Raw genomic sequence first — 25743 nt, forward strand, 5'->3', positions numbered from 1 at the left:
CCCTACAACCCAACAATTTCACTACTAGGTATTTATCCAAAAGATATAAAAATGCTGATTCGAAGGGGCACGTGCACCCCGACATTTATAACAGCACTATCAACAATAGCCAAATTATGGAAAGAGCCCAAATGTCCATGGACTGATGAATGGATAAAGAAGATGTGGTGTATACCTGTATACAATGGAATATTATTTGGTGATCAAAAAGAATTAAATCTTGCCATTTGCAACAACATGGATGGAATTAGAATGTATTATGCTAAGCAAAATAAGTCATTCAGAGAAAGACAAATATCATATGATTTCACTCATATGTGGAATTTAAGAAACAAAACAGATGAACATAGAGGAAGGGAAGGAAAAATAAGATAAAAAAAGAGAGGGAGGCAAACCATAAGAAACTCTTAAATACAGAGAACAATCTTAGGGTTGCTGGAGGGGTGCTGGGTGGGACGATGGGCCAAATGTGTGTTGGGCATTAAGGAGAGCACTTGCTGGGATGCACCCTGAGTGTTATATATAAGTGATGAATCACTAAATTCTACTCCTGAGATGATTATTACACTGTATGTTAACTAACTTGGATTTAAACAATCTAAAAAAAGAAAGAAAGAAATGAAAAAGAAAAACAAAATTGGAGTTATCACAATCCCAGATCATACTACCAAGCTGTAGTAATCAAAGCAGTATGGTACTGGCATAAAAATAGACACATAGATCAATGGAACAGAATAGGGAGCCCAGAAATAAACCAATGATTATACGGTCACTTAATCTATGGCAAAGGAAGCAAAAATACGCAATGTAGAAAAGACACTCTCTTCAATAAGTGGCACTGGAAAAACTAGACAGTTACATGAAAAAGAATGAAAATGAGCTGCTTTCCTACACCATACACAAAAATAAACTCAAAATGGATTAAAGATCTAAATATGAAACCAATTTTTTCACTAGCTTTTAAATAATTAGTTCACCAGATACCAAATTAAAATGTTTAATGGTGTACATTCCAAAACATGGTGTGTGTGTGTGTGTGTGTATATATATATATATATATATATATATATATATATTGTGTGTATATGTATATATATATATATATATATATATATATATATATACATAAAACATTCAGAGACCAGAAGTCAGAGCAACACTGAAAGTGTCTGAGGAGCATTATTGGACCTTGGGTTCTAAAGGGTGAAGCCCCTTCCCAAAATGCAGCACTTCCTTATGCCTTTGCACAAGAGCCGTTAGTGACTTTATTCATTCCTTCCCCCTAAATACCTCTTGATCTGCTACCTAGGCAACTTGCTGTTACAACTGGAACAATATGGAATACCTAACACTTCCCTCTATAATATGACTTAAAATAGAAAAACAACAGTCAATACATATTGAGTACTGGTCTCTGTGCTCTGCTGCCCTGATCTGTCTGTCTTCAACAACCTTATTAAGTGGTTGTCATGAGAATAAGGTGGTGGCATTACCCTCCAGCCAAAGACCAGCAAGCATGCTGAAGTTGAGCAAGTTGCTTGTTACAAGGGAGAGCACACACTGTGGCAAAACAAGGGGTGTCTCAATAAGCAGGTTTGAGAAAGGACTTATGGGACTAAGGCTTAGGTGATTCGGGGGAAGATTTTAGGAAGCAGGGATTTGCTCAAGATTGGATGGTATCATGAAATAGGAGCAATTTTATGATTGGGTGTCTTAATAAATCTTATCTATATGGGAGAGGGAATCCAGTGAAGCTAAAACTAGAGTTGGTTTTGCTGGGCAAAACCATATGGGGGGATCTTTGGTCCTTTTCATGGTTTGGACAGTGCTCATGTTTTTGTCTGTATCCAGACAAAACATTTGTTTTTGTTTTGTTGTTAGTGTACTAGAAATGGCTTATGTTTAACAGGAGAACACCAAGGCACAGCTGTGAGCACCAGGCCAGCTCCTTAAAACATCAAGGCCAAGCTGGCTGTCCCATGCTGGCTTCCAGATGTCAAGAGCTGCTATTATCTTTCTCAGGGGAATAAAGAGGTTGATGAGCTAGTCCAAAGTCATACAGCTCATGAGTTAAAGAACCATGATGTTAATACAACTCTGTCTGGTCTCTAAGCCCAAACATTTGACAAAGATTTGCTCTCGTTTTTCTTTCATGAAACATCTGCTTTCATCATCCTGGATTTCCCAGGGGAATCCAGCCAAGCTACCTGTCATATTCCATGGAGAACTGGAGTGAGTCTTGAAAACAACACTGTCCATTGACTTCAGTGAGACTCCAAGCCTGACCTAAACATGCTCTGCCTCAATTACAGCCTCTTGCCCTCCACCTTCCATGCCTCCATCAAGAGTCAGATTTTGTTCAAGTATTGACATTCACATTTAGAACCACCTCTAGTTGGTGATCTCCAGCCTGTCTCTCCAGACACTCAGTTTGACAGAAGTGTCCTGAGGTTGGTAGAGCAAGTGAACCCCTCTTTAACTAAAGAATTCCTTTTGAATGGAAGAAAGTACTAGGGAAGTTTCCCCAAGGATATAGGGGTGCAGACAGCCTCAGTCTGGTGATGCAGTGGAAAGAACAGACTAAGGAGTCAGAACAAACTGGGTCACAGGTGAGCTCTGCTACATATTAGAAAAGTGACCAGGGTCTCAGTGCTTTTATCTCTAACATTGAATAAGAACATCCACCTCAAAACATGGACTGCTCTCATAAAATACCAAATGTTCATACCTTCATGGTTTGGTCTGTATTCCCTGCCATAGTCTGTGCTCCAAGATCCCTGAGGATAGAGACCAAGTATGACTTGTTCTCTGCTGTAGCCTCAGACCTGTCGTGGTGCTTGGCTGGCAGAAGAAGATAGGGAGATGGAGAGGGAGATGTAGATGTAGTTGTAGTTGTAGTTGTAGATGGAGGTGTACATGTAGTTCTAGGTGTAGATGTAGTTGTAGATGCAGATGTAGATGTAGTTGTACATGTAGTTGTACATGTAGTTGTAGATGTAGATGTAGTTGTAGTTGTAGATGTAGATGTAATTGTAGTTGTAGGTGTAGATGTAGTTGTAGATGGAGACGGAGATGTAGTTGGAGATGAATATGGAAGCGTAGATATAATTGTAGACCTGGTTGTGGATGTGGATGTAGATCTGGATGTGGATCTGTTTATAGACATGGATGTAAATATAGATACAGATATAATCAGGTCATGAATGTAATTAGCCTAGCACATACATTTTGACCACTGCTATGGGTCTGGAAAGCAACCATACACTCTTGCTGAACAGAAAATTAATAGTGTCCCATGTATGATAGAACTGTCAGGATGTTTCCACATGCCAGTCTTTTACATTCTTTTAATTTTTTAAATATATTAATTTGATATTTGATAAAATTCATTTTCCTTAAGAAAGAATGACATTTTGGGGCACCTGGGTGGTTGCCAGTTAAGCATCCAACTTCGGCTCAGGTCGTGATCTCACGGTTTGTGGGTTCAAGCCCCACTTCGGGTTCTGTGCTGACAGGTTGGATGGAGCCTAGAACCTGCTTCAGATTCTGTGTCTCCCTCTCTCTCTGCCCCTCCCCTGCTCCCACTCTGTCTGTCTGTCTCAAAAATAAATAAACATTAAAAAAAATTTTTTTTGAAAAAACATTTCATTTATTCCCATTCATAAAGTAGCACTAACAGAGCTCTGTGACACTTGTTTTCCAAAGCTGGCATCTAGTTGGTATTTTTTTTAAAAAAATGAGTACAGTTGACACACAATGTTACAATAGTTTCAGGTATACAACCTAGTGATTCAACTTCTCTATGTGTTATGCTATGCTCACCACAAGTGTAGCTGTCAGCTGTCCCAATACCATTGACTATATTCCCTATGCTGTGCCTTTTATTCCTGTGACTTAGTCTTTCCATAACTGGAAGCCTGTATCTCCCACTTCCCTTCACCCACTTTGCACAATCCCCAGCTCCCCTCCCCTCTGACAACCATCAGTTCTGTTTATACAGATCTGATTCTGCTTTTTGTTTGTTGGTTTATTCATTTGTTTTGTTTTTTAGATTTTACATGAGTGAGATCATATGGTATTTGTCTTTCTCTGCCTGACTTATTTCACTTAGCATAATACCCTCTAAGTCCATCCATGTTGTTTCAAATGACCCAATCTCATCCCTTTTATGGCTGTGTACTATTCCATTGTATATACATATGTACCTATATATGGTATCTATATATGATACCATATATCTATATATGATATATATGTATATATCATCTTTCTTTTCCATTCATCTATCAATGGATACAGGTTTTTTGTATATTTGAACTATTATAAATAATGCTGCAATAAACAGGGATGTCTGTACCTTTTCAAATTAGTGTTTTCACTTTCTGTGGGTAAGTACCAAGTAGTGGAATTACTGGATCATATGGTAGTTCTATTTTTAATTTTTTGAGGAACCTCCATACTGTTTCCCATGGTGGCTGCACCAATTTTCACTCCCACCAATAATACATGAAGGTTCCTTTTTTCCCTCATCCTCACCAACATTTATCTTTTCTTGTCTTTTTTTTAAATTTTATTTTAGCCATTCTGACCGGTGTAAGGTGATATCTTCTTGTGCTTTTGATTTTTACTTCCATGACGATTAGTGATGTTGAGCATCTCTTCATGTGTGTGTTGGCCATCTGTATATCTTCTTTGGAAAAATGTCTATTCAGGTCTTCTATCCACTTTTTATTTATTTTTATTTTTTAAATTTATTTTATTTATTTTGAGAAAGAGAGAGCACATGAGAGGGGCGAAAAGGGAGGAAGAGAGACAGAATCCCAAGAAGGCTCTGCACTGTGGGCACAGAGCCCGATGCAGGGCTCAAACCCACAAACCGTGAGATTACGACCTGAGCCAAGATCAAGAGTTTGATGCTCAACTGACTGAGCCACCCAGATGCCTCTGTCCATTTTTTAATTGGATTGTTTGTTTTCTTAGTATTGAGTTGTATAACTTCTTCATATATTTTGGATACCAACCCCTTGTCAGATATATCACTTACAAATACCTTCTCCCATTCAGTAATTTGTCTTTTTGTATTGTAGATGGTTTCCTTCACTGTCTTTTTTTTTTAATGTTTTTATTTATTTTTGCGACAGAGAGAGACAGAACATGAGCAGGGGAGGGCCAGAGAGAGAGGGAGACACAGAATCGGAAGCAGGCTCCAGGCTCTGAGCTGTCAGCACAGAGCCCAACGCCGGGCTCGAACCCACAGACTGTGAGATCATGACCTGAGCCGAAGTCGGACGCTCAACCAAAGAGCCACCCAGGCGCCCCCACTGTCTTTTTATTTTGATGAGGTCCCAATAGTTTATTTTTCCTTTTGTTTTCCCTGCCTTAGGAGACATGTTGCTATAATCAATGTCAGAGAAATTATTGTCCGTGTTCTCTTCTAGGAGTTTTATGGTTTCAGGTCTCACATTTAGGTTTTTAATGCATTTTGAGTTTATTTTTCTGGATGGTGAAAGAAAATGGTCCAGTTTCATTCTTTTGCATGTAGTTTACCAGTTTTCCCAGAACCTTTTGTTGAAGAGACTGCCTTTTCCCCATTTTATATTCTTGCCTCTTCTTTCATATATTAATTGACCACAAAAGTGTGGGTTTTTTTCTGGGCTCTCTATTGTGTTCCATTGATCTCTGTGTCTGTTTTTGTGCCAGCACTATACTGTTTTGATTACTATAGCTTTGTAGTATATTTTAAAATATGAGATTGTGATAACATCTAGCTTTGTTCCTCTTTTTCAAGATTGCTTTGGCTATTCAGGGTCTTTTGGGTTCCGTGCAAATTTTAGTATTGCTTGTTCTTATTCTGTGAAAAATGCTCTTTGCATTTTGATAGGGATTGAATTGAACCTGTAGATTGCTTTGGGTAGTATGGACATTTTAACAATATTAATTCTTCCGGTCTACAAGCATAGCATACCCTTCCATTTGTTTGTGTCATCTTAAATTTCTTTCATCAACGTTTTATAGTTTTTAGAATACAGGTCTTTCATCTCCTTGGTTAAGGCATTTTATTCTTTTGGGTGCACTTGCAAATGGTGTTGTTTTATCAATTTATTTTTCTGCTACGTTCTTATCAGAACATAAAAATGCTACCAATTTCTGGTATTAATTTTGCATGCTACAACTTTACTAAATTCATGTATTAGTTCTATTACTTTTTGGTGGAGTCTTTAGAGCTTTCTATGTATAGTATCATATCATCTGCAAATAATGACAGGTTAACTCTTCTTTACCAATATGGATGCCTTTTATTTCTTTTTCTTATCTAAATGCCATGGCTAGGGCTTCCAATACTATGTGGAATAAAAGTGGCAAGAGTGGATATATTCTTGCCTTGTTCCTGACCTTAGAGGAAAACCTCTTAGTTTTTCACCACTGAGTTTGATGTTAGCTGTGGGTTTTTCATATACAGCCTTCATTTTGTGGAGGTATGTTTCCTGTACATCCTCTTTGTTGACATCTAGTTGGTAATTTAAACATTGGATAAATTATTTTTTTAATTTATTGAAAATTATAAATTCCCTGGAAACCCAATGACCGGAGCCTTAAATTTTTACTCTCAAGCTGGTTCCCCAGTGGGGTGACTTCTAAGGGAAGTTGGCCTCAAAGGTCTGGGCACTGAGTTCCATAGGCTCAGGCAAAGGTCACTATTCCCTCCACCTTCATGTAAGGCTGGAGGCTTTCACAAATGACCTGCATGTCCAGGTTTGAGACTTCAGTGGAGAAGTCCACATAAAGCTGGTACAACCGTGCTACTTTGTCACTGTCCTGCCTTAAACCTTTAGTCATTCTCTTGCCCCCATGGAGATCCTTCACCAGCCATTTACATCACCCCATGGTCTCACTTCAGTGTACTCCTTTTCCTTGTGGTGTCCTTCTTCAGCTCTGTCCAGTGGCACCTTACTATTTTCTTACACCAATTTGTTCCAGCCACTGTGCTGTCCTTCTGCCACCCCACGATCATCTGCTAAAGGATCAAGCTCAAGACCAGTAAGGGCTGACCCAGAGAAGCAAGTGAAAATGTCGTATTTCATACATCTGAAATAGCTATTCTGTTGTGACCATTCTGGCACCAAGTCTACCTACCACAAATGGTGTCTGAGGAGTGACTTCCTACCCTCACACTTGTGACTAAAGTGTCTGGAATCTGTTGGTGGCTAAAGTAAAATTGGACATGGATAAAGAATTTTGGCACCTCTTTTGTTTAATTCAAACAAATTTGTGCCCCTTTTAGAGCAAGAGTATAGTAGAAGCATCCTTCTCAGGAGAAGCAGAAGAAAGCTAGATCTTGGTAGAACGGAAGCTAACACTGTTTGAGCCAGGCACTGAGATGAGTGTTTTACATGCATTTTGTTCCATTTATCCTTCATAGTGGTCCTTTGATGTACATCCATTTACAGATGAGGTTAAGTGCCTTCTCATGGTGGAGTTAGTCTGTCTTCAGAGCCCGTTCCAGGAGATGACCTACTGTGTCATGTGTCATGATTAAGTCATATTGAGAGACCTCTCTCTCATTCACTTGCAGGGAAAGGCTATCAGAATTGCCATCCTGGCACCCTTCTAGATGTCAAATTTTATATTAGTACTTACCCAGATGCATCATGTCATATCATTAAAAAGTGGTTGTCTTTCTTCACAATTATGGGAAGCTCACAGTAGTGTTGTGACTACGTTTAATATCATTCTACATATCAGGACAGAATCAGTAGAGAATGACAGGGTGTGGGGAGGATGTGGTTTTGTTCCCCAACAACTACTATTTGCTTTAATCTGCCCCAACCACAACAAAGGGGCATAACTTCCACTTGAAGACTAGCAGATATGTATTCCTGAGTAAAGAGGTGGACAGGGAAGCGTGGCATTCTTATTCAGCCTTTGATCAGAGGTCTTCAAAAATACATGTTTGTCATGTGTGAACAAGTCACCTGAAAACACTGAAGGTCTGAGGTGGGAAAACCAAAGGATACCAATGAGATCCAAACATAGTAAAAAGAATAATGATCAATGAGTTCCCCTTTGGGTGAAAAATCAAATGATCCCCTAGATTTCTACTTTCAGTAGTATTCTGTCTTAGACTCCACTGGGACTTGGATAGTGTGCACCTGTTTAAGGCAGTCTGCATTCAAAAGACAAGCTCATGTTGGTCTCTGTGTCCCATGTTGGTAGGTGCAGGAAGCATGTCTAGAGGACAGTTAGTTCACTGACCAATGTAAGGCCTGCCACTGATACTGACCACTCAGCACCATGCTTGTGAAAATCTTCCGGGCGGGTCTCTGGGTGTGGCCATCGCCAGGTTTTCTGCTCCTTCGGTACCAGAAGAGAGATTCTTATTAAATTCATGTACTCAGGATCAGAAGGCATTGGGCTAACCTGGAGCTTGGGCTCCTGGATTCAGAAGGGAACTTGTTTTCATCTCTGACCACCATTTATTCATTTCCAAGGGCAGGCATTCATTCAATGAACATTTTCTAGGCAAGTATTATAATCCAGCACTGGAAAAAAAAAACTATGAACCTGACGTAGTCTCTTCAGAGACTGTAGAGTCACTTAGGAAAAACAGACACATAATTTGTTTTAATTATGATATAGTGTAAGACATGCCACATCAGAAGTAGGCAACAGGTATAGTACTAGACAAAGCAGGCAATGGATTGGCCAGAAAAAGCTTCACAGAATTGATAGCAGGAGGTACCATGGACTGTATTCTAGCCAGGTGCTAAGTGGGGTATTATCATAGTGGTTAGGCATGCAGCCTTCCGAGTTGAAATCTCAGCTGTGTCATCTCCCAGGGAGCAAATTATCCAAGCTCAGTTTCCCCCTTGTAAAATGGGGATGGACACTGTATCTACCTGACCCACTTTCAGGAGCAAAGCCGATGAGGCACCGTGTATGTTTCCTAGAGCTTCCATAACAACTAGCCACAAACTTGGTGGCTTCCAAGAGCAGGAACGTACTTATTCAGTCACAGTTCTGGGGGCTAGAAGTGCGAAATCAAGGTGTTGGCAGAGCCCCTCTCTCCCGGAAGGCTCTAGGGGACAGTCTTTCCTCACCTCCTTCTAGCTTCTGGCTGTTGCTGGTAATGCTTTGTGTTCCTTGGCTTGTAGGTGTGTTACTCCAATCTCCGTCTTCACATAGCCCTCCCCCTGTGCGTCTGCCTGAATTTTCCTTTTTTTATAAGGGCACCAGTCATACTAGATTTAGGACCCACCATAATTCAGTATGACTTCATCTTGACTGCATCTGCAAAGACTGCATTTCCCAAGAAGGTCACATTCACAGATTCCGGGCGGAAATGAATTTGGGGGGAGGGAGCACTATTCAACCCAGTACACACACCAACTAAGCACTCCATCAACACTAGCTATCAAAATTATATTATTCTAACTGCATACCTTGGGAGACCCATATTGTCCTCATTGAACAATAAACTGAAATTTAAGAATTAAGTAATTTGCCCAAGGCTAGTCAACAAGCAAGTTGCAGGATTAAGATGCAAATGTGCCTCCACCGAATTTAAAACCAGGGAGGGTCACCAGCCACAATCCTACAGATACTGAGAGGAGCTCATCCTGACACACAGCACAAGTCCTTCTTCTCGAGGCAGCCTTGGCGGGATTGGTCAGGCAGTGCTACAGGGGATGAAGTTGGGCAGGAAATTGATGTCTTGAACCCGGAGAGGCAAGGCTGACTTTATGAGCCAAACCCCACCAGAGAATTTGGGCCCCCTGGATGTGCACTAACCTTGCCTGAGTCTGGCAGACGAAGAAGCATGTCAGGGAGGCCCTGGTCCTGAGGACAGCTCCTTACCCACACGGGAGGCAGATCTCAGATTCTCCCACCCACCGCCACCCCAGACAAAGAGCCTGGGTATTATACCTGCTGAACTAGAACAATGTGAAATGCAAAAGGCTCCCCAGGAGAAGATAAGGTGGCAGTGTTGATCTAACCCAAAAAGGTACAAAAGGGTAAGGGTCAGATGCAGAGCCGAATATTCCAGAGACCCTGTGGGCAAACAGCTGGGTGGGCTCAGTCCTCAACCTGGCACAAGATTAGCCATCATTAGCATCTACTCTAGACAATTTTTTGAAGCCTCTGAGATTGGAAAACACCTAAGAACATGTAAATCTTTCTGCCTCCTACCACCAAGGCCTGGGGCTGAATATTGTACCCTAGCTCCCTCACCCTGTCTTCTGTCTCCACAGCACAGCCAACGGCCCTTTTCAGTTCACACCCCGACCCTCCTTGCCTGCTTCCCCAGGCTCTTCAGCATAAATGCCAAGCTGTTTATCCCAGCTCAAAGGCCCCTGAGGATCTGCCACCCCTGTCCCTACAGTGTTACCCTCTGCCATCAGAAAAAAATATCTCGGCACGCTTGGGTGGCTCAGTCCGTTAAGCTTCCCTCTGGCTCTTGGTTTTGGCCTCAGGTCATGGTCTCACAGGTCTCACAGCCCTGCACCGGGCTCCACACTGGCAGTGCAAAATTCTCTGGGATTTGCTTGGGATTCTCTCTCTCTCCTCTCTGCCCCTCCCCTGCTCATGTGCTCTCTCTCTCTCTCTCTCTCTCTCTCAAATAAATAAATAAATTTAAACAAAAAATGTCTACACGCTCACACACATACATGTTCTCTCCTAGCTCATTCAGCTTTAGCCACACAGCTCTGATTGTATCCCCACCAGCCTCAGTGCCTTTGCACATGCCTGATACACCCACCCTGCCCTATCTCCTCCCACTTTTTTTTTAAGTTTATTTATTTATTTTGAGAGAGAGCAAATATGGAAGGGGCAGAGAGGGATGGGGAGAGAGAGAGAATCCCAGCAGGCCCGGCATGGAGCCTGATGCAGGACTTGAGCCCATGAACCACGAGATCATGACCCGAGCCAATGCTTAAGTGACTGAACCACCTAAGCGCCCCATCTCCTCCCACTTCCTTAGCCTCTTATTGTCCTTCTGCTTGTCCATCCAATTCTAGGAATCTATACTGGGGAAGTACTTCCACAGGTGCGCAAAGATATATGTATAAGGATGCCCATTGCTTTATTTTTTGCACTAGAGAAAAAAAGGGACAAGTCCATCAGCAGATTAAATAATGTGTGTGCATCTATTCTGTAGTCACTTTGGAGCTGGTGGAACAACTCCAGGAGGATATAGATGAACAGGGAAATACCTCCATGACATACTGTATTAGGGAGTCCTAGGTGACGTCTTCTGTAATCCTGAGTAGAGTCCTCACTGGGGAGCTAGAGGAAGACATAGGAGGGGAGTCAGACTCAGGTCTCTAAAGGGCCCAGGCGTCCCTAGCACTGCCCTCCCTGGGCATGTGTCTTTGTGCTGTCTTTTATGACCCCGATTTTACTTTGTCACTTTCATTGACTAAATTGGAAATCATCTGTAACTCTTACAAAGTGATCCTAGACTCAGATGAAGCCAGTGCCGCTATGTTCCTGGGTGTATTGGACCAATTTTACTTTGTCACTTTCATTGACTAAATTGGAAATCATCTGTAACTTTTACAAAGTGATCCTAGACTCAGATGAAGCCAGTGCTGCTATGTTCCCGGGTGTATTGGACCAATTTTACTTTGTCACTTTCATTGACTAAATTGGAAATCATCTGTAACTCTTACAAAGTGATCCTAGACTCAGATGAAGCCAGTGCTGCTATGTTCCTGGGTGTATTGGATCAAGGGTCAGAAACCTGAATTTAAATTCTCAATCTCTTGCTGATAAGATCTCTCACTCGGGGCAAGTGTTTTTGCTTACCCTGGTGAGCTTCCCTTTCTTCTCTGGTCCCTTAGTTGCAAGGGTGTATTGGGATGTTCCTCCTGAGGCTTGTGCAGTGTTACTAAGAGTAACTAACAATTGTTAACCTATTTTTAGTGAGTTACAAGTCATGGACACTCTTCTGAGCCCTTTAATGGTACTGACCATTTTAAGCATCACAGCAGCTGTGTGGGATAAACACTATTAACCCAGTTTTATGGAAGAAGGAAACTGAGGCCCGGAGATGGTGAGTCTTGCCCAAAGTCACACAGCTAGAAAGCTGTGGAACTGGAGCCTAATTGCAGGCAGTCTGACTTCAGAATCCACGATGTCAACCGTTCCACGATGCTGCCATGAAAACCTGGGTGCCGCCGCACGATTTAAGGATTCGGACGCGAAAGTGTTTTAAGGGAATGAATCTGAAGAGCTGATGTAAAAATGGAAGTGAATATGGAAAACTTATCTATAAGACCCCAAATGCAAAAACGCAAGCCAAAGTTCTCCTGAAATATTGAAACCTTTTTATACCGTATCCCCTCCAGACACCGTAACATGCCTGTATCTACACACTTCTGTATAACAGCAGTGAGAGAAGGAGTCACTACAACTACATTCTTGTGCATTTTCTTTCTCTGAAAATAGCGCCACCCGTCGTACATGGCACCGATGCTTTCTATTTTAATTTCACAGATGAAAGAACTCGGTGTCATTTTCTACAACTGTAGCTGCCTGGTCCTGGATTTACAGAGGATATTCGCTCTGTATAGCTCATTAAAATTCAAGAGCAGAGTGCCCCAGACCTGGTCCAAGAGGCTCTATGGAGTCTATGACAACGAAAAGAAATTGCAGCTTCAGCTGAACGACACCAAATCTCAAGCATTTGTGTCGGTGAGTCATTGCCCTCTCGCTCCTCCTCTTCCTTCTTCCGAAGTTGGAATGTTCGAGTGTGATCTTGTGATGGGCAAGCCTGAATTCTAAAGATCAGTTCTGTCCCACCCCTTGACGAGGTAAGATATACCCACTCTTTTCTGAAAGAAATTATTTTAATGTTTATTTACTTTTGAGAGAGAGAGAGAGACCAAATGCAAGCAAGGGAGGGGTGGAGAGAGAGGAGACGCAGAATCCGAAGCAGGCTCCAGGCTCTGAGCTGTCAGCCCAGAGCCCGACGTGGGGCCCGAACTCACGAACTGTGAGATCATGACTTGAGCGGAAGTCGGAAGCTTAACCGACTGAGCCACCCAGGTGCCCCGAGATACACCCACTCTTACGCCTAATCATATGCTGTCCCTAGTGATAACAATAATGAATGTTAATATTCATCCCTAGTTCCTTATGCTTAGTGTTATCTAAATTGATCCCTCTGGCCATCTGTTAAGGTAGACCCAGCTTTGTAACCCCGTTACAGACAAAGGGATGAGGCTTATCTACTAGCACAAAGACCCTCATGGCAGGAGCCAAGACAGGCACCAGCTCCCAGGTCTCCTGAACCAGATCCTATTTTCCATGCCCTACTTCAGTGATTGTCAGACTTGTTTTCAGCAATAGAAACCTTTGATGAAAAAATCTGAGGCATGTTGGTGTGTAAAACAGATAAAAGCAGAACTGTACTTGATCGAGGCTGAGGGAGGAGGCCCAGAGGGCAGGGCACAGCTTCAGGCCTCTGACTACACTGAAAACCGCCACTCCCCACCTCCCACATCTACCACCCACTGCTGTCCCACCGGGTCACTGGGAATGGGCAATGTGAATATCTGTGCCTGCAACCCTGGTCCACCAAACTTTAAAAACTTAAGAACTGGCTGGGGATCCTGTTTAAGATGTAGATTTACATGGGGTGCCTGGGTGGCTCAGTTGGTTAAGTGTCCGACTCTTGGTTTGGGCTCAGGTCTTGATCTCACAGTTACTGAGACTGAGCCCTGCATCAGGCTCTGTGCTGACAGTGCTTGGAATTCTCTCTCCCCCTCTCTATTTGCCCCTCCCCTGCTTGTGCTGTCTCTATCTCTCTCAAAAATAAATAAACAATAAAATAATAAAATAAAATAAAATAAATAAAATGCAGATATGCAGCTTCCCACCATTGCCCAGGCCAGGATCTGATCCACTGGACCTGGGGTGAGACCTTAGAATTTTGATTTGAAACAGCCTTCTGAATTGATCCTGGGGCCTAGATAAATTTCTTAAGACCATGCTCCCAATTCAACATGCTGGTCCCCCACTGACAGGAGTGCTTTTATGCCAACAATTTTTATATCACTGAAGAACGTGTCACTGAAGAGTGAATTCTGACCTCTTTGTCAATTAAAATGAAAGCACAGTCTGAAAATTTAGACATGTAGCAATTGAGACAAACGAGGATGTTGAAGTTGTTTGTCTTAACAAATTCACATAAATGCAAATAGCAGAAAATAGACTGAAAGATTTTCATCAAAATGAAAAAGCCTTTTCTTTTTAATATGTGGAGGTCAGCAATAGCATATTGTATGGGGTGTTTTACTAGCAAAATGACTTCATGTATTCAGTTTCATTTCTGAAGTTTCTCTCAAGACAACCCTGTAAGACAAGATGGCCAGATAGTATCCTGAATTTGTAGATGAGTCACAATAGGAAGTTTGCCAAGGATCCCTTAATGCAGAGAAGGTAACAGGGTGACATGATGCCCGAAAGGACAGGTGCTCAGCCAGCTCCAGTAGAACAGATGGGAAGCAACAGGAAAGAAATGAATGGTAAGCAAATTTCAGATAATTGCTAGATTTTCAATTTACGGTTTGAATCTTAGAGACGTGAATTTGGGTTTTGCATACATTTAAATTTTCTTTTTTTAATGTTTATTTAGTTTTGAGAGAGAGAGAGAGAGAGACAACATGTGCATGCATGTGCACCTGAGTGGGGAGGGGCGGGGGGGGTGAGGATCTGAAGCAGCCCCCCAGCTGACAGCAGAGAGCCTGATGTGGGGCTCAAATTCAAAACCATGAGATCATGACCTGAGCCAAAGTCGGACACTTAACCGACTGAGCTACCCAGGTGCCCCTAAATTCTGACTCTTAAAAAGGTGGCAAATCCCCCTTTGTTGATCCCAAAGTTAACATATCTACCCCAGAGAGAGGGCCCAGGCTTTTAATAAAATCTACTAAAATGTAGATCTTTGTTGTACTGTGGGACAGATTTACAAATTGCTTTTTATCAAATGATTTGTCACAAAATAAGTAGAGTTTTGAAACATGCCTTTAGGTATAGTCTTTTCAAGTATATGATGCGTCTATTTTCTATTTTTATTTATTATATTATTTTAACTTACTGTTTTCTATTTCCTAGTAATGTCAAGCCTACCTTTGAATTTCAATTCAACAGGTATTAATTGAACACCACATTTGCAGAGGTATAAAATCCTACAGGTATAAAATAGTCAGACACCCCCCGCCACCAGTGGAATTGGTCTGGAATCCCAGACCTCCTTGATCTCACCCCTGTTGTGGCATCTATTATATTTTCGTAGCTGTTTGTTGATTGTTTATTGATCATCTCTCCTGCTATTTAAAAGCCTCTGAAGATCATATACCGGACCGTCTTGCTCATTGGTATTCCCAACACCTTACAGAAGGCTCCAAAAAATGTTGGATTGGATTTATTAGTGGTAATTTTAATATAAAGTTCTAGGATGTGTGTAATTTTCTGAGTGATGTATGCCAAACATGCCAAAGCAAATATATTTAAGTTGAAAGTATTTGGTGTGGGGCGCCTGGGTGGCTCAGTTGGTTGGGCGTCCGACTTCGGCCCAGGTCGTGATCTCACGTCCGTGAGTTCGAGCCCCGTGTCGTGCTCTGTGCTGACAGCTCAGAGCCTGGAGCCTGTTTCAGATTGTGTCTCCCTCTCTCTCTGACCCTCCCGCATTCATGGTCTGTCTCTCTCTGTCTCAAAAATAATTAACCTTAAAAAAAAAAAAATTAAAAAAAAAGAAAGTATTTGGTGTAAAACATCTTAAAATAGCATATTATATTTTTATAATCTCACAGTCCCAAGACTAAATTCACACACACACACACACACACACACATTATTGAAGACACATAGACACATAAAACACATATTAAGAATTACCATTCCCCAGATTAGATTTTTAGATGATTAACAACTTAGCATTGTTAAATATAAATTTTAAATTATGATATAAATATGGATTATTTCTAATTTTCTCATTGTTAAATATAAATTTTAAATTATGATATAAATATGGATTATTTCTAATTTTCTCACAGAACCCCAAAGATACTTGGGGAGATTTAACTATGTGATCTCTAATAACTTGGTGCCAGTGAGTTCTGATTTTAATTCCCCATCAAAATAAGAAGACAGGAACCATAGTTGGCTGGGTTTTTGTTATCTTACAGATTTCTTTTTAGAGCCCTTGAGATTATAAATTTGCTTTCCAAGATAAAGACTAGTGCTATGCCTGGGTGGCTCGGTCAGTTGAGCATCCAACCCTTGATTTCGGCTCAGGTCATGATCTCACAGTTCCTGGGATTGAGCCCTGATTGGACTCTGTCCTGATAGTGTGGAGCCTGTTTGGGATTCATTCTCTCCCTTTCTGTCTCTCTGCCCCTCCCCACTCACGCGCACACTCTCTCTTTCTCTCTCTCTCTTCAAAAATAAATGAACATTGGGGACGCCTGGGAGGCTCAGTCAGTTAAGCGTCGACTTCGGCTCAGGTCATGATCTCACAGTTCGTGGGGTCGGGCCCCGCATCAGACTCTGTGCTGACAGCTCAGAGCCTGGAGCCTGCTTCGGATTCTGTGTCTCCTTTTCTCTCTGCCCCTCCCCCCCTTGTTCTCTGTCTCTCTCCGTCTCTCAAAAATAAATAATTTTTTTTTAATTTTTAAAAAAATAAATGAACATTAAAATATATATATATAGACTAGTTACTGATCTGGGTGCTAGACAGATCTGATCTCTCATTACAGTTTTGTTCATTCACCCATCAGTCATGTATACTGAGATGTATTTAGTGAGTGAGGGCAGGACATTAAGTGGAACCTAGTGTTGCTATGAAAAATGCCATGTTATATTAGTCTTTAGAACCTCCACTACATATTGTTAATTACCTTTTTAATAGCTTTATTGAGAGATACTTCACATTCCGTGGCATTTCTTTTAAAGTATATGATTCAGTGGGTTTTTGTGTAATCACAGGCTTGTGCAGCTATCTCCACCATCTAATTTTAGATTATTTTGGGGGCACCTGGGTGGCTTAGTGAGTTAAGCATTCGACTTCTGCACAGGTCATGATATCACAGTTTGTGAGTTCAAGCCCCGCATCGGACTCTGTGCTGCCAGCTCAGAGCCTGGAGCCTGCTTCGGATTCCATGTCTCCCTCTCTCTGCCCCTCCCCTGTTCATGCTCTGTCTCTCTCTGTCTTTCAAAAATAAATAAACATTAAAAAGTTTTTAATAAAAGGACAGTTTCATCACCACAAAGAAAACCATTAGGAGTCACTCTCCATTTTCCCTTTCCCTCAGCCCCTGGCAACTGCTAGTCTACTTTCTGTCCCTTAGAATTCTCCTTTCTTTAGGTATTCCATATAAATGAAGTATATATAATATGTAGTCTTTTGTAATTGACATCTTTCACGTAGTATAATGTTTTCAAAGTCCATTAGTGTTACAGCATGAATCAGCACTTCCTTCCCTTTCGTGGCCAAATAATACTCCATTATACCGATATGCCACAGTTTGTTTATTCCCCCATCGGTTGATGGACATTTGGGTGTTTCTATCTTTTGGGTCCTGACAGTAGTGTTGTCATGGACTGACGTGTGCAAGTTTGTATTTGAACACCTGTTTTCAGTGCTTTGGGGGGTGTACTCAGGACTGGCAGCGTTGGGGAATGTGGCAACTCTGTGCTTAACATTTTGAGAGACTGACACATTGGTTTCCAAACTGGCTGCCCCCTTTTACAGTTCCACCAGCAGTTAATGAGGGCTCTGCTTTCTCCACATCTTTGCCAATGCTTGTTATTTTCTGTTTTATTTTACCCCTCCAAATGGGTATGAAATGGTATCTCACTGTGGTTTTCATTTGTATATTTTAATATGTTCATGGCTATTTGTTTATCTTTTTTGAGAAATGTCTATCCAATCCTTTGCCCACTTTTCCATTAGTTTACTTGGGTTTTGTTTGTTTGTTGAGAGAGAGAGCACAAGTCGGGGAGGGACTGAGGGAGAGGAAGAGAGACTCTTAAGCAGGCTCCATACCCAGTGCAGAGCCCGATGTAGGAATCTTCTCATGACCCTGAGATCATCACCTGAGCTAAAATCAAGAGTCAGACTTTCAACCAACTGAGCCACCAAGGTGGCTCTTATTTGGTTTTTATTACTGAGTTGTAAGAGTTCTTATACATTCTGCATATAGCTCCTTTATCAGATATACAATTTGCAAATATTTTCTCCCATTCTGTGGGCTATCATTTTGTGTTTAATATATTTTAACATATATATTTTGAGGATGGAGTATGAACTTCTTAAAAACCAGGAAACTACAGTGAAATAAATCAGAAGCCTGCTAAGGCAAATATTTAACGAATATGCAAAACAAGTTACGTGCGTGTATAAGGCACTAATTGATCTAAGAGAGACATATTGCCTAGAAGCAAGGTGCATGAGAGCATTTGAGCGGTAAAAGTCACCACAGAGCTGAAACAGGGAAGAATCTGTTTTCCTTCTCCCTCTCATAGTAAAGGAGTACACAGTGCTAGGCTCAAAAAATTAATTCAGGAGCAATAACAGGGAAACTTAACAGCCTTCTCTGTAATTAAACTATTGGAACTATTTAACTTCCTTTGCTGAATCAGTAGTCGTTCTTTGTGTTGTTCATTCATTTACATCTTTTTATGTTTCTTTATTTATTTTGCAGGGCAGGGGGGAGGTGGACAGCATGAGTGCATGAGTGGAGGAGGGGCAGAGAGAGAGAAACAGAGACAGAGAATCCCAAACAGGCTCCCCACCATCAGCCGGGAACCTGATGTGGGCCTCGAACTCCTGAACCATGAGATCACGACCTGAGCTGAAACCAAGAGTTGGAGCCACTCAGGCACCCCTTATTCATTTATATCTTAAGCAAACATTTTTAGCCAGTAGTATATTCGGCACTATTTTCAAAGGTAGCAGACTCTGGAACACATCATCACGTACCACCATGCCCCTAGGGCCAGGGGGGTACTGATACCGAGTGTCATGCGTTTCCTTAATAAACACATGGAGCACCTGCCATGGTTTAGGCACTGGGTTAGACAATGGGAACATAGGAAACAATACAGCAGGCAAATCCAAATAAAGAACTGTTCACACGTGGATGGAAAGACCTAGCATGAAGTAACTCCATTAAGAATGGAGGTTGGGGGATCACACAGACCTTCAATGCTGATTAATTTAAGAAGCACTTTCACATTCATTCCACAGATATGGATATAAAACATATGCTAAGCACAGCATGGCATAAGGTAAAGGGGATGAGCAACCCAGCGGTTGCATATGAATGCAATACAATGTAGCACGTTCCAGAATGAAGCTCCAGGAAGCAGGAGTCTTACTTTGATCACTGGTATATACCAGGTGGCTAGCCTAGAGCCGGAGCATGGCGGGCACTTCGTACTATTTGCTGAACAAATGAAAGCAACCACAGAAGAAAGGCACTCACCCAGCCAGGGAACAGGCCATTACCCGATTTAAGCCTCGAGGGAAACCAGTGTGAGAGGTGCGTTCTATTAATCCCTTTGGCTGCGAGGCTCAGCAAGTGTAAGGTGCACAGCCAGCAGGCTGCAGGCTATAAATGCTGGAGCCTAGCCTGTATCACTGAAAGGCACCCAAAGTCCAGACTTGCAGGATATAAGAGCAAATGTGAAGACAGCAACGACTCCTGTGCCTCAATTTTTTCCTCCCTGAAACCAAAACCTCGTTTTTGCAACATGCAAGGAAGTTCAAGAAATTCCTGAAACAGAAACGTGGGCGCTTGGACGCATGTCGGAGCTTCCTTAAGCTCCTGTCTAGAGTAAAGACCCTCAGCTCCCCCATGTTAGCCTGAAGAATGTTTAAAGCAGACCCAACAGGCTGAGGGAATGAAGTAATGTCAATTTTGGATGTTTTCATGGAGATAGAAAAATGAGTAAAGTACAGTCCCTAAAATCAGGTCAGTGACAGTCTAGGCAGGCAAATGAGGCAAGTGCAAATAATTACAAGTTTGAATATGCTAAATAATGTAGCAAATCAATCATATTATGGGTGGGCAGAGAAGGGAGAAGGGGCCTCTGGCTGGGGAAATACAGAAGTTTCATGGAGGAGCTTGTAGTTGAACTAGAGAAAGCATATTCTAGAGAAAGCATATTCTAGATAGCATATTCTAGAAAGCATATTCATATTCAAGAACCATGTTCTTGACGGGCAAGAACAAGGAAGCTTGGGCCGGAAGGGCTGGCGGGAGCAAATGTGCAGGGGCAGACAGATGAGAGCCAGGCACAGAGGGCATGATAGCTGGCACAGGAGGGAGGCAGAGAAATGGGAGGCCAGGGCTTGGAGGCCATAGTTCAGTGAGTTCAGACTGGATTCCCAGACACCAGAAATGCTGAGTGTGATGTGTGTGTGTGTGTGTGTGTGTGTGTGTCCATCATGGTGACAAGAAAATGATGTGTAAAAGCCCCAGCAAAGAAAGAGCACTAGAGCCTGAATGGGAGGAAAGGCAGTCAGGAGTAAGAGGGAGACCCAGTGGCCACTAGAAGCAGGAGCACCTATCTTGGGGACAGGCAGAGTATCCACTGTGTGTGTGCTAGGGAAAAGGTGTAGGACCAGCACTGGGTTTGGTTGGTTGGTTGGTTTTATCTTTTGTTTTTGTTTGGGGTTTATGTTTGGGTCTTTTCTTATTTTTATGTTTTTTAAATTTTTTTGTTAATGTTCATTTTTTGAGACAGAGAGAGAGAGACAGAGCGTGAGTGGGGGAGGGGCGGGGGGGGGCGCAGAAACCAAAGCAGGCTCCAGGTTCTGAGCTGTCAGCACAGAGCCCAACGCGGGGCCTGAACCCACAAACTGTGATCATGACCTGAGCCACCCAGGCACCTCTATTTTTACGTTTTTTTGTGAGGGTTTTTTGTCATTAGTTTTTTTTTTTTTTTAAGTTTACTTATTTATTTTGAGAGAGAGCACAAGCGGGGGGAGGGGCAGAGAGAAGATCCAAACAGGCTTCGTGCTGTCAGCGCAGAGCCCAGCATGGGACTCAATCCCACGATGCTGGATCATGACCTGAGCTGAAATCAACATTCGGACACTTAACCGACTGAGCCTCCCGGGTGCCCCTGGCATTAGTTTCTTAAAAGACTTGGAAACTCATCTTCATTCCAAAAGAAAAATAAATGATCAAAAACTCAATCTGATAGTCGCCTTCCAAGATGACTTTCTGAGCAGGGACGCTGAGAGAGTATATGAGCTTCAACAGGCTCCTTTCCTGCCCCCACGCTCCACGTCTGTCTTGCTTGGACATCCAAGACAACGGCTTCATCTTCCCTCTGTCTAAGCCAGGATAGGCATTCCCACCAGCACAGTGATGGGAGTTGTCCCGAGCGTTGGATGCAGGACAGTTCCAGAAGCCCTCCCATACGTGCACCCCTCCACTCACCACTGCCTCGTGCTGCTCAGAGTAAGACAGAAACCCCAGTAATGCTATTTTTAGTCCTGTGTGCTGGGAAAACAACGAGAAAGCCAAACTACATCTTTCTATAGCAATTTCATCCCAAAACACCTTATTTTTATAAGATGGAAACCACCTTGAGCAACAGGAGAAAAATGCCTCAAGTATAATTTGCCTCTTTGTTCGTTGGCTTGAGTTTTTCAGAATATCCTTCTTCCCTGTCCCTCCTGATGAATTTGGTCTTCCTAGTCACTTGATGGGTTTTTCTTTAGAATTATTGATGAACTTTGCACTCTTCTTCCTGACTTAATGATGAAAGGGGAAAAATCCACAAGATTTTTTAGATTGTATGTCTAGAATGTTTTTATGCCCACATCACCTTTCAAATGAAATGACTTTTCGGGTAAATTGATTGCTGTGTGTACATATATGTATTATATGGTAACACCTGAGAAAATTAACTGCTATTCATGATGTTCACCAGAGCCCTGTAAGTTTGAGTTAGAATACTCTGAAAATGAGAGGTGTATATCCTGAAAGCAAGAATTCCCTCCCCAAACAGACATAAAGGTCAGACTTGAGACACATCCCACCACACCTTGATCTGAACATGCCTCAACTATGATGGGATTGAAAATACATTTGTCTATTCTCATAAAGGACTGGAGAGTTGGTTTCAAAAATCTACCTCAAAGCCAAGATCCACTGAAACAAATCAACAACAACAACAACAAAGAGAAATCCCCAGCTGACAAAAATTAATCCTCTGAAAGTTTGGTTTTTGTGTCTTCACAGAATTCTCCCAAACTCTTCTGCCCTAAAAACAGAAGCTTTGACATAGACGCCATCTACAGTGTGATAGACGATGCCAAGCAGTACGTATACATCGCTGTCACGGACTACCTGCCAATCTCCAGCACGAGCACCAAAAGGTCAGTGAGTGAGTAACCTCGTCCTCCAACCCAGTCTCCAGGGCCAGGTGCAAACTGGGGACCATAGGAAACCGGCTGGACACTGAGGTGCTCTCCGTTTCCCTTTAGGTCACACACCGTTCAGACCTCCGAGTGCATTTGCAACTTACCCATGATGCATCTCCTCCCTCAGTCTATTTGAAGGACTCGGGGACTCACCCTACAGAAGTACCACCGTGTTTTACCTTACAGGCATAAGAGCAACTTTAGAATGGAGATCGGGTTGTTTTCAATTTGAAATTTATTTGAAAAATAAAATAAATTGGAAAAAAAAATTTCTGGAAAAAAAAATTTAACACTTTTTAAAAGTAATCTCCGCATCCAGTGTGGGCCTCGAACTCACAACCCTGAGGTCAAGAGTCACATGCTCTACTGACTGAGCCTGGCAGACGCTCCCCAAAAAATATTTCTTGAAAGTTCTTAGCTAGCAGGTGTCCCTGAAGGATATACTGAAACTGAGTAGGTCTGGCAAGATTTTCCTCCAAGGAGACATCATTTTGGTCGTATTCATGTCAGTCTTCATTAAAGGCTGAATTTTTGTATTTTTTCAACTTAAAGAAGAAAGAAACTCAGTATGTATATGTTCTCAGTCAATCCATTCCTCTGTATGAGGAAGCGAGCATTTTAAAAAATGAAGGGATTTGGAGGGCACCTGGGTGGCTCAGCTGGTTAAGCATCCGACTTTGGCTCAGGTCACGATCTCTCAGTTCATGAGTTTGAGCCCCACGTCAGGCTCTGTGCTGACAGCTCGCAGCTTGGATCCTGCTTCGGATTCTGTGTCTCCCTCTCCCTCTGCCCCTCCCCTGCTCACGTTCTGTCACTGTCTCTCAAAAAATAAACATTTTAAAAAATTAAATTAAAAAATGAAAGGATTTTTACAGCAATTCATCATTGTTCAGAGGGGAAATACTTGAAATAAATTTAGGGACGGACTATATGCCCCTAAGTGCATAAATGCCTGGCTGTGCCCCAGATATTTCCCACTTTTGCTCTCCTGTCAGGAATGCACAGATTTGGCTACTTATAAGTGCTTTGAATAACCCATTTAAAGCCAGGAAAAGTTTTCAAAGTGCACATTTCTGAGAGTACAGCCAGAGACCTTTTTAATTTGGGAAATTGCAATTTCAAAATAACCCTTTACTGAGGTAGATGATGAAATGTGCCCTCTCTTGCTTGAATATTGTTCATGTTGCCAACCAACATATGCCTAATATGCAGCTTCTTTATGCAGATGCCTGTAAGATTGCAAAAGCATGAGTCTCCTGCAAAGTGATCTCCCATAATGACAGTCAAAAAGCATTTTAAGCTACAAGATACACTATTAAAACATTTTTACTTTAAAAGATGGCATATCCCTTGAATATTCCTAGGTGTTTACCCATATAGTTTTACATGTTTGCTATCTCTTTTTTATTTTTCTCCAATTTATTGGTTTGAGATTTCATTTTAGATGTCAACTTCACTTTGAGAAGACTTTGAAACATAATAGGTATGTTTTGCCTGCTTTTCCTATTATTCAGAATGAGAGTAAGGGATAATAGGGTGATGATTTATTAGGATTGACAAAACCTTCATTCCATGAAGCCCCACAAACAAAATTAATATCCTTTGTGGCCAGAGAGGAAGGGGTTAGCATAGAGAATCTAAAATAGCTTGGAAATGTAGAAGTTAAAGAAAACTAAAAGAATGTTAAAGAACTGAAAACTCACCTAAAATTTTGCATTTTGGTTATTAATCTACCATTTCAGCAGCTGTTCAAAGAGCAGTTCTCTTATCATACTTAGGATATTTCAAACCCACAATCCCATCAAGCATTCTAATGAAAAGTCATCAGAGGGACTCCTGGGGGGCTCAGTCGGTTAAGCATCCAACTTCGGCTCAGGTCATGATCTCACGAGTTCGTGAGTTCAAGCCCCACGTCAGGCTCTGTGCTGACAACTCAGAACCTGGAGCCTGCTTCAGATTCTGTGTCTCCCTCTCTCTCTGCCCGCCTCTCCCCCTCTCAAAAGTAAATAAACATTAATTTTTTTTTAAAGTCATCAGAGACATAAGAAGTTGTTCAAACATCCACGTTATAATTAAATTCTTCTCAATCCTACAAAAAAATTACTTAAGAGTCAGCATGGTTACTTGTCTCTACATTGTCCTGGAGAAAGTTTTCAGAATTCAACTAGAATGAACAAATGGACATTGTCAAATATCAGTGCGTCAGTATGCCACAGGCTGAGCTTTTAGTCTACGCACTGCTAAACATCCAAATGAAAGAGGAAAAATTCACAGGTTCCCAAAGTAGAAGTGGTTGGTCACATGTAGAAAAATATATACACCATCATTAAGCAACAATATTAGAAGTGACTTCTAACTTTCCAAGAAGTAAGAAGTGAAGGGAACAATGATGTATGGCTAAATCAATCCCGCAGTAAAAAATCAGAAGCCCTATTTCAATTCTTCCTGTTTTGGCAATCAAGTGCTGTTTCTTTTAGCAATTTGCATATTTATTTTGGCCTTGGTTTGGGGTTGTTCATTATTTATTTCCTCAGTCACACGAAATACATCTTTCAGAAGAAAACCAGTAAATGTGTGAAGGAACAATAAGAATGTAGGCCGGCAGCCAAGAATACTCTCTCCTGGCAAAGTTACCTTTCAGATGTGAAGGAAGAATAAATGCTTTCCCAAACAAACAAAAGCTGAGGGAGTTCACCACCACTAGACCTGTCTTACAAGAAATGTTGAAAGGCGCTCTTCAAGCTGAAAGAAAAAATTGAAAGCACACAAAATTCTGATTAAGGTGATAAACAGGCAGTCAGAATTAGAAAACTGGAACTCTTTTTTGGAACAGTGTATGAAACTCTTAGCTATATCATAAATGTTAAAGAAAAACAGCAACAAAATAACGATAGCTGCTGCAAGCTGGCAATGAAATCAACATAAAAAGAGGTAATTTGTGGCATCAAAAATACAAAAGGAGAGGATTAAAAGGATGATAGGTCAAGAAAAGTAAGCTGCTATCAGCAGAAAAAGGACTGTTTTTTCTATGAGTTGTTTTGGGGAAACCCCATGGTAACCACATGGCAAAAACTTAGAACAGTCATTAAATATAAAGAGGGGGAGAATGAACAAATCATCATGGAAAACCACCAACTGGCAAAAGTAGACAGAAATGGGAAAAAAAAAGAAAGAATGGGAAAAAAGAAAAAGAGAAAAAAGAAACAATAGAGACAAAATAACCAGAAGGCAAAAAATAAAATGGCAGCAGTATATAGTATATACGATTACATATTAGTATCACCCTCAGTGAAAAT

At 41.6% G+C, this 25743-nt stretch overlaps 1 protein-coding gene across 3 annotated transcripts in view; it reads left to right on the top strand.

Annotated features, from left to right (window-relative positions):
- The window catches only part of PLD5 (phospholipase D family member 5), a 339966-nt gene that overhangs the window by 287009 nt on the left and 27214 nt on the right, over nucleotides 1-25743 (top strand). For all 3 annotated transcript variants that reach the window (XM_015535224.2, XM_042976136.1, XM_042976135.1), the window contains 2 exons: nucleotides 12499-12696; nucleotides 22266-22402. In XM_015535224.2, the coding sequence (XP_015390710.1) occupies nucleotides 12499-12696; nucleotides 22266-22402 (335 nt within the window). The remainder of the gene's footprint in view (nucleotides 1-12498; nucleotides 12697-22265; nucleotides 22403-25743) is intronic.

This window comes from Panthera tigris, chromosome F3, assembly GCF_018350195.1.
Source record: "Panthera tigris isolate Pti1 chromosome F3, P.tigris_Pti1_mat1.1, whole genome shotgun sequence".
NCBI classification, from domain to species: Eukaryota; Metazoa; Chordata; class Mammalia; order Carnivora; family Felidae; genus Panthera; species Panthera tigris.